Source organism: Eurosta solidaginis, chromosome 5, assembly GCF_040869045.1.
Source record: "Eurosta solidaginis isolate ZX-2024a chromosome 5, ASM4086904v1, whole genome shotgun sequence".
NCBI lineage: Eukaryota > Metazoa > Arthropoda > Insecta > Diptera > Tephritidae > Eurosta > Eurosta solidaginis.
This window is the reverse complement of record NC_090323.1, coordinates 258,068,734-258,078,882: the sequence shown is the minus strand read 5'-3', so window position 1 is coordinate 258,078,882 and position 10,149 is coordinate 258,068,734. Positions and strand designations below refer to the sequence as shown.

The following is a 10,149-nucleotide window of genomic DNA, read 5'->3' as shown; positions in this document are numbered from 1 at the left end:
AGGGAGTGGACCTTAGTTCTATAGGTGGACGCCTTTTCGAGATATCGCCATAAAGATGGACCAGGTGTGACCCTAGAATGCGTTTGTACGATATGGGTATCAAATGAAAGGTGTTAATGAGTATTTTAAAAGGGTATAATCCTTAGTTCCATAGGTGGACGCCGTTTCGAGATATCGCCATAAAGGTGGGCCAGGGGTGACTCTAGAATTCGTTTGTGCAATATGGGTATCAAACGAAAGGAGTTAATGAGTATTTTAAGAGGGAGTGGGCCTTTCTGGACCAGGGGTGACTCTAGACTTTGTTTGTACGATATGGGTATCAAATGAAAGGTGTTAATGAGTATTTTTAAAAGGGAGTGGGCCTTCGTTCTATAGGTGTTCGCCTTTTCGAAATATCGCCATAAAGGTGGACCATGGGTGACTCTAGAATGAGTTTGTACGATGTGGGTATCAAATTAAAGGTATTAATGAGAGTTTTAAAAGGGAGTGGTGGTAGTTGTATATGTGAAGGCGTTTTCCAGATATCGACCAAAATGTGAACCAGGGTGACCCAGAACATCATCTGTTGGATACCGCTAATTTATTTATATATGTAATACCTGCCAAGATTTTAAGGGTTTTTTATTTCGCCCTGCAGAACTTTTTCATTTTCTTCTACTTAATATGGTAGGTGTCACAACCATTTTACAAAGTTTTTTCTAAAGTTATATTTCGCATCAATAAAACAATCCAATTACCTTACCATGTTTCATCCCTTTTTTCGTATTTGGTATAGAATTATGGCATTTTTTTCATTTTTCGCAATTTTCGATATCGAAAAAGTGGGCGTGGTCATAGCCGGATTTCGTTCATTTTCCATACCAAGATAAAGTGGGTTCAGATAAGTACGTGAACTGAGTTTAGTAAAGATATATCGATTTTTTCTCAAGTTATCGTGTTAACGGCCATGCGGAAGGACAGACGGACGACTGTGTATAAAAACTGGGAGTGGCATCAACCGATATCGTCCATTTTCACAGGAAACAGTTAACGCCATAAAATCTATGCCCCTACCAAATTTCAAAAGGATTGGTTGATTTTTGTTCGACTTATGGCGTTAAAAGTATCCTTGACAAAGTAAATGAAAAAGGGCGGAGCCACGCCCATTTTTAAATTTTCTTTTATTTTTGTATTTTGTTGCACCATATCATTACTGGAGTTAAATCTTGACATAATTTACTTATATACTGTAACGATATTAAATTTTATGTTAAAATTTAACTTTAAAAAAATTTTTTTTTTAAAGTGGGCGTGGTCCTTCTCCGATTTTGCTAATTTTTATTAAGCGTACATATAGTAATAAGAGTAACGTTCCTGGCAAATTTCATCATGATATGTTCAACGACTGCCAAATTACAGCTTGCAAAAATTTTAAATTACCTTCTTTTAAAAGTGGGCGGTGCCACGCCCATTGTCCAAAATTTTACTAATTTTCTATTTTGCGTCATAAGTTCAACTCATCTACCAAGTTTCGTTGCTTTATCGGTCTTTTGTCATGAATTATCGCACTTTTTCGGTTTTTCGAAATTTTCGATATCGAAAAAGTGGGCGTGGTTATAGTTCGATATCGTTCATTTTAAATAGCGATCTGAGATGAGTGCTCAGGAACCTACTTACCAAATTTCATCAAGATACCTCAAAATTTACTCAAGTTATCGTGTTAACGGACGGACGGACGGACGGACGGACATGGCTCAATCAAATTTTTTTTCGATCCTGATTTTTTTGATATATGGAAGTCTATATCTATCTCGATTCCTTTATATATGTACAACCAACCGTTATCCAATCAAACTTAATATACTCTGTGAGCTCTGCTCAACTGAGTATAAGAAAAGAAACAAAAAAAATTGTTAACTAAACAAAACAATTTCGAAAATTTGTCTGAAACAATTTGAGAAATTGTGCAAAACAATTAAAAACCATATTTGAAATAAATTTAAAAAATCGAAATTTTTGCTTTCTGAAGTAATTGAAAAAAAAAATCGGAAATGTTTTCGAAAAAATTCGTAAATTCAAAAAGTTTTTAAAAATAATTTTAGAAACCACTTTATTCAATTGGGTACAGTGAACAATGAGAAACCATTTCAAAAAAGTTTTCTTAAAATTTCGAAAGTACGACATATATTTAAAAATTTTCATAAAAAAAAAAAACTATGAATTCGAAAGAGTTTTTAAAATAATTCCGTAGTTTAAAATCTTCACAAGAATTGCGAAACTTTAAATTTTCCTCATTTTATTGCATACCAAAAACTACGCAAAACATATTTCGAAAATATTATAAAATGTTAAAAGGACTTTATTGAATTTTTTTAAAAGAACTATGCAAAACCATTTCAAAAACATTTTCTTAATATTCGAAAATTCGAGTTGATTTTCGATATTTTTTTTTGCAGTTTGTTTTGGACTTACCCCCCTTTTAAAAATAAATTTAAATAAACACCGTCGGATTTTCGAAAACGTTTTAAAAATTGATTCCTCTACAAAACTGTACAGATAAAATACATATATCCGGAAGTTTTAAATAAAAATTTTGAAACTTTTATACAAATCTTCAAGATTTTCTGGAATTTTCGATAACATTTTTAAGCTGTTTGGCAAGATTTTCGAGTTTATGCGAAAAATTTATGAAAATGCTGGATTTTTAAACACTTCTCTAAGTTTTTAAATTTTTTTAAACGTTTTTAAAATTTATTACACAATGGCGTTTGTCATAGCCAAAACGTTATTAGTCGTACATAGTTTCTGAAAATACTATACAAGTTTGTGAAGATTTTTCAACACCCATAGAATTTTTTAATTCTTTTGAAACCTATTTTTTCACATGATTCGACTACAAAACTGCATACTTTAAAATCTCTGATAATGCATGTTAAAATTTGGAAATTTTCATCAAGCTTTTTAAATATTTCTTGAAGAATCGAAAATGATTTTGAATTTTCTTTTGTATACATTAGTTTTTCCTAAAATAAACGAAAACTAGTCGCAGAAGAAAATAATATTGTAAATAGTAATTTTGGTGCTTTTTTTCATGCTCACAGCTGTAAGCAAACAAACTTTCAATTATTTGACTTTCGTCTTAGTTACTTTACTTGCGCTGCTAAATGTGGTAACCAAAAATTTAAATTCAGTCAAATTTCGGTGGTGAACCACAAAAGTTATAGTAAGAAGAAGATGAATTGAGAAAATTACAAGAAAAACCCTACAACAAATTGAAGTGTTAAATAGTCTCGCAAAAGTTGAGATGAGTTAAGTGCGCTGTTAAGCAAATTGGCACAAAAAAGTTTTCGAATAATTCGAACGAAAGTTTACACTACATTTGAGAGCTGAGTATTTAAGGATGCTGTTGAAGGAATTCATAATTTTGCTGTTGTGCACATCGACGACAGGAGAGCAACTAGTAAGAGGATTGAGGATAAGCTTACATGCCACACAAGCGCCAAAAGAGCGTATTGAAGAGATAGAGGAAAACTTAAAAGGCAAACAAGTACAAAAATATCTGTTTGCTGAAAAAAGTGAAAAAACTGACAATGAAGATTTAAACAAGAACTCTACGCAGTTGAGTAGTGAGAGATTCCCTCACAGGCACGAAAGAAAACTAGCACATAGAAAAGCTCGTGAAAGCTCACAACCTGGGTTTATGTCAACTCAGCCGCAAATATTGTTCGCTGAGGAACCACAAACATTTAGTATAATCGAGCAATTAAAATTAGATGAAATACGCGATGGTGAAGCAGCCTTACACTTCGATCAAAGCCAACTGAAGGCTGGCAAAAAGAAAAGGAAGAAGAAGATAAAGAATAAACGAAAACCTATAGGGGAAGAGACCACCGTATTTTATACGCAATTAACAACAAAAAAACCCCATTACTACTATTCCACATGGACAACCACAAAGAAACCGAAAAAGGTCAAATACTTCGTACATAAAAAACATGCGCTTAAGAAGAAGAAAAAAGAATATTTAAACCATCTCAAGCAAGTACTCTATCCATTTGTCAAATTCATTGCCTTCTTCACCGTGCTCAATCCATTCACATTGAAAGTATTCCTCTTCACACTCATATCACCAGTAGTTTTTGGTTTTCTCGGTTTTATGGCTCTTAGCTTGCTGGTTAAACCAACTCTGCACCTTATTTTTGATGTAAAAAAGCATGTCAATCAAATTAAGGCGAAGAAGTGGCGTGAGAAGAAACGACGTGAAAGTTGGCATCGAAATCGACGGCCCATAACAATACACAAACATTATTACAAAAATGTGGTGTTGCCGCAAACGCCACCCAAAGTGAAATGGCAACCGAAACCATTACCACACCCCAATTGGCCTGAATGGGTGCGTTCGGATGAAGTTGATTTGAGACCAACGTCACAGAAGCCAGTGCGGCATGCAGCTTACAGACCAATTGCGTTCGGACCATCAAGATATTCATTTAATCCGATTCTACCAGATGTTGCAGACAAAATTGAAGATTGGAATCATAGTGAAATACAATTGGATAGGTTTAAGCCTAGAAACCAAGCGCAAATCGTAGCGAGTGAGAGATTACCAGCAGTGCGCACTACTATTCTGCGGCCACTCTCTGCATTGGTTAATCGTCGCAGGAGTCCACTGCGTAACACAAATAAATATTCTGTGACACCGTTAAGAGTTTCAAGTGAAATGATGAAACCTCCTTTTTTATAGTTGTTCAGTTTTAAAAAAAAGTAGCAATAAAAAAGGCTGACTGATAATTTCCCACCAAATTTCAGTTTTTTTTTAATCAACAGCTGATTAATGCTGTATTTGTAGAAAAGAGCGCTGTGAGCATGTATTTTATATAGAACCCAATTGTAAATGTATCCGTGAAACATCGATATTTGAGCTATGAATTGGAGCTATGTCAATAGAGTGTATTTTCTCAGGCAGCAGGGTATGCCTTTTACTCCCTTTGTACTGCTTATGTATGCATATGGATGTACTAATGCCGAATATAGACAAAAGCATTATAAGAACATGTATACATCCCCACGTATGTTTTGTACGTAGGATAGCGTTATCTTTGCATTGATCAATAGGAATTTATACTACATATGTATGTAGTTACAATAACAATAACAAATTTGATTATATGGACCACTAATTCACTTTCAATTCGTACCGGTTTGGTAGAACCTCACTATTTTGAATGCTTCTTTATTATTTATCTTATAACTTTAAACGAGCAATTCTTGCTTGTTTGTATAGCCGAACGATCTCGGGAACGGCTCAGCCGATTTAAATGAAATTTGGCACAGAGATAATGTATCACCTTCTAAACCTTTCTACATATTCCGATATGTATATCAAAGGTATTTCATTCCGCATTACAATTGGGACATTTTTCAGTACGGCTGCCATTTAGGGTTGCCACCTATTCGAAGCTAAAAAAAATTAAATGAGATATGCCGATATGGGTATCAAACGAAAGGTATTTCACTCCGCATTATAGTAGGGACATTTTTGAGTAGGATTGCCTTAGGGTTGCCGTCTATTCGAAATGAAAAAAAACTGCATGAGATATGCCAATATGGGTATCAAACGAAAGGTATTCCACTCCGCATTACAATAGGGACATTTTTGAGTAGGGTTGCATTTAGGGTTGTCACCTATTCGAAATGAAAAAAAAAACTGCATGAGATATGCCGATATGGGTATTAAACGAAAGGTATTCCACTCCGTATTATAGTAGGGACATTTTTGAGTAGGGTTGCCTTAGGGTTGCCACCTATTCGAAATGAAAAAAAAAAACTGCATGAGATATGCCGATATGGGTATTAAACGAAAATTATTCCACTCCGCATTACAATAGGGACATTTTTGAGTAGGGTTGCATTTAGGGTCACCTACAGTATGAATATTTTTGAGTTGGGTTGTCATTTAAGGTTTCTACTTATTCGAAAAAAAAATTCCATGAGATATGCCGATATGGGTATCAAACGATAGGTATTTCACTCCGCATTATAGTAGGGATATTTTTGGGTAGGGTCGCCTTAGGGTTGCCACCTATTCGAAATGAAAACAAAAAAATGCATGAGATATGCCGATATGGCTATTAAACGAAAGGTATTCCACTCCGCATTACAATAGGGACATTTTTGAGTAGGGTTGCCATTTAAGGTTGCCACCTGTTCGAAATTAAAAAAAACGAAACGTTGCTGAGCAAAGCTCGGTCGCCCAGGTACTTTTTCACTTAAGTGCTCTATTAGGTTGCTTTATTGTATCGTAGTGCGCAATTTTTTTCTAAGTATTAATTGAGAGGGACGTAATTTTTTATACACTTTACGGCAAACAATTTTTTTCCGGCTATTGAACTAACTCAATTGAGAGATTGCCCATAAGCAAACAATGAACTTTGTTTTTCGAAGTTTCCACAAAAGCATAGCAATGTACATATTTCGAATTTCGAAATTGTACCTTTCGAGGCTTCTTTTCTAAAATGACAAAAAAAAAATCAAACGAACAAAAATTTTGTCGTAATTTGGTTTTTTTTCATTTTGAGGAAAACTGTTTTTTTCTCTGCAAATTTATATATCATCTGTGATGTCGGGATCGAAACTCACATCCCTACTTTTACTGTTTTGTCGAGTTTTGTCGAGTTTCAAACTAAGATAGCTTGCTTATGTTTCGAAAAATGGGGAAATCACTTGTCTTTATATGGCTCGATCTTAAAAAAAAAGGCTGGAGTACCAAGTGCTAGTGAAATTCGATGCGTTAGCATTGGGGTGGTTCTATTAAATCAAATTATTGATACTCTCCAGCCTAACGCTTTCGTACAGTAAAACCTAGTTTATAAATACCAAAAATACAATTTGGTCACGGTTGGAGGAGGTTAAGCCCTATCGCTGTGGTAAAAGTAAAATATGTTTAATGGAGACTTTAAAACTTGAAACTGTATTTTTTTCACTTAATACCTAAATTCAATAACGCTATAATTGACTTTATCACATATAAGTTTTGGCTACAATTGGAAACAGCGTGTTCAAAAGGCACGCAAGCTCAGATTACCCTACGAAGACTCAATACATTAATATAAAAACTTAAAACACTGTGCGACACCCCTTAACCGTTTTGAATCGGGGTCAAAATTTTTATATGATACCCCATCTGTAGGATTATCGATTCTGCGTGCTAAAACCAAAAAATTTCTATCGACCTGCCACCCATAGGTTGCAGGTGAACCATCGATTTAATGTTGAAGTAAATGAGTCGTCGACAGCAAATCGATTAAGCGCCGATAAAACTTGGATAACAAATCTGTAAACTTTCGATAAAATATCAATAGCCCTTCTATAACAAATCGATAACACGCCTAAAACAATTTGGGAATACTTCGAACAAACAATAACAAACCAATATTTTCTCGAAAACAAATCGATACTTCTTTGAGAGCGTATCAATAGCTTTTCGATTGTTTTCGATAATAATTAGATAATTTAACAATAGAACATCGATAACTTTTTGATAATAAATCGGCAACAAAATTTTGTAACAAATCGTTAGATTTTCAGTAATAAATGCGTGGGCAATGATCTGAATATCCCCACAGCACTCCACCATTCCCTCCGCCCATGGAAGATTTCAACAGTGAAACACAGAACTGGTGGGTACCGAAACTGTTTTAAATATCTCCATTTAATTCATCTTAATAATGACTAAGGATCGTGTACAAGAATCATCAATTAAGGTTTACATCAATTTAAGGTTTATCATGAAGGGTTTGATGCATTCTAAGCGGGATTAATATTTTAAAGGAGCAGGTGAAATAATTATTGGATATTGAGGCACGATAGCAACTTAAGTGTAGATAACCAACAAAAACAAATTTTTACAGAGCAGAGGTTTTTAGGGCAGATGGCGGCCGCCGTGGTGTGATGATAGCGTGCTCCGCCATCCACACCGAAAGTCCTGGGTTCACGCCCCGTGAAAAGCAACATCAAAATCTTAGAAAAAAGTTTTTTAAATAGAAGAAAATTTGGAGCTATTTATTCTCCTACGTAGTAACATCTCAAATGTTTTCCTTGAAATTTGTCTATGAAATTTTGACTTCGCCACAGTATTAATATCATGTGATTTGGAAAGAATGAGTCAAAGAGCCATAAATGGTGATCAAATGAAATTTGAAGAGTCCTAGAAAGGAGTTTGCTCGAAAATTACTATTCTAGGGTAGTTACTACGGGATAACAGGTGTCTGGCAGAAACCGCTACTAAAACCTGGAGATTGTCACTACGAGACCAATAAAGCACTAGCGTACAGTTATTAAGATCTTCAACTGGGCGACACCCTTTCATTTCAAGGCAGGTATCGTTTGTTTGTGGGTAAAATTCTGAAACAGCGGTCGACTGCCAATACGCGTTCAAAAATATTGCAAGAGGTGTTAGAAGACGCGTTTTGACCTAAGTGAAAATCTTGCTTATATTAAAAAATATTTACAAAAAACCCGAAAATTTTACCACACCAAGGTTTTTATGCCAAAATCTCCATATCTGACAGAGGAAGTGTTTCTTTTCCACCTTCCGACCATAGTTGCCGACATCCAGGCGCATAGTTTGACACTCCCCCCGATTTTGTTGGACGCGTACTAGGAGTCGACCGCTTCTTAATTTTGGTAATTTACTCAGTTTGCTAACTCAATACATTATCGATGCTTATAGTTTTCTCGATAACCTCCGATTCTAAATACATTTGCCCTCTACGTACTTATAAACGACAAACATACATACTTCAAATTATATTTTCTATCGAGTAACTTAAATCCGCATAAAATGTATATGTTTTATTGTATTTTTAAACAAATGGTGCAAGAAATCTGCCATGAATATATGAATACATTAAATTTACCGCTAAAAAATTATCCGTCATTTTCGTAGATTTATGATTTGATTGGTTCAAGAAAAGCGATTCTTCAAAATAAAATCCGCTTTCATGCAATAATATCCACTTAATTTCCTCTTTCTTAACATTTAAATCTGCATGAAGCTCAGCAAAAAGGCAACTTAACCGCAAATCGAACTTAAACTTTACAAAAATTATCAATTTATGGATTCACCAATGACTTGATTAGCTCATCATCAGCTGATATATCCATATGATTGAAGCGTGAACGACGCATAAAACGAGCTTCATCCTCCATCAGACCATAGACCTCTTCAATGGGCAACGATACTTCGATTTCATTTGGCGTCAATAATTTACGAGCGTCCTTACGAAAATTATCGATTGTCTTACGCATATCTTCGTGTGCTAAAATAAAACTTTTCAACGATGCAATTTCATTCTCTTTGGCACAACGCAAATATTTCGATTCAATTTTATCGATATCAGCAATTAGGCGTATGAATAGAAAATCGGCATAACGTTTCTTTACCTCCAACTGTGAGAGCTCATCAAACCATGTGAACGAACGTGAATTCATGACGATGATGAAGGCTAGGAAAACCACTTTGATGAGTACAACAACCATGATGAGTATGAGCGCGAAATGTTCCAATTCATTATAGCAAAATTCGAGCAAATCCTTCCAATAAATCAAATCACGACTATTGTGTTTGAGTTCGTAGTGCAGGAAGCCGATAAAAACGACGGTAAAAATGGACACGAACCAAATGTATGGATAGTGTTGTTGAAAAAAATTATTAAGCTTTTGGCCGAGTTTTCGAACTGTGAGCATTTTTAGTTAATATTTAATGAAAAAATTTATACTATTTTTTTTTTGGTTTTTGTTCTAAACGAAAGAATTTCTTTTGAAATTTTGTATTCAATTTTGACAAAAAATCCTTTTTATTTTATTTTTAATTTTAATATTATTGTTAATTGATTTTGAAATTGATTCAAATCTTCCTTCATGTTTTTAAAAATTTGTTCATTTTTTGTTGTGCTGTCAAATGTATAAAAATAAAGGGTGAGAAGAAATGAGTAGAGCTTTTTACGATGAGTTGGAAACTTGAAACATAGTTGAAGATCGGTTCATCCAACACAAAATATTTCGAATGAAGGCCCGCAGACCTATAAAATCTCCCCAATAATACTCGAAGAGGAAACAGAGACCTCCAAGGAGTTAGAGTTAACACGGCAGGAACTCGATTACCCCAGC

General features: G+C 34.6%; 2 protein-coding genes across 2 annotated transcripts; one reads left to right on the top strand and one right to left on the bottom strand.

The window, feature by feature from the left end:
• Positions 1–3,379: 3,379 nt before the first annotated feature.
• Positions 3,380–4,723, top strand: LOC137254406 (uncharacterized). The gene has a single exon (XM_067792037.1). It carries the CDS (start codon positions 3,380–3,382, stop codon positions 4,721–4,723), a length of 1,344 nt encoding a protein of 447 aa, XP_067648138.1.
• A 4,100-nt stretch (positions 4,724–8,823) lies between these two features.
• LOC137251673 (uncharacterized) lies at positions 8,824–9,825 on the bottom strand. The gene has a single exon (XM_067786388.1). The coding sequence runs from the start codon at positions 9,724–9,726 to the stop codon at positions 9,094–9,096; it is 633 nt and encodes a 210-aa protein (XP_067642489.1). The 5' UTR covers positions 9,727–9,825; the 3' UTR covers positions 8,824–9,093.
• Between the last annotated feature and the right edge of the window lie 324 nt (positions 9,826–10,149).

Excerpts from the sequence above, each read along its gene's own strand:
- LOC137254406 (XM_067792037.1), top strand. The coding sequence starts at position 3,380 with ATGCTGTTGAAGGAATTCATAATTTTGCTGTTGTGCACATCGACGACA.
- LOC137251673 (XM_067786388.1), bottom strand. The coding sequence starts at position 9,726 with ATGCTCACAGTTCGAAAACTCGGCCAAAAGCTTAATAATTTTTTTCAA.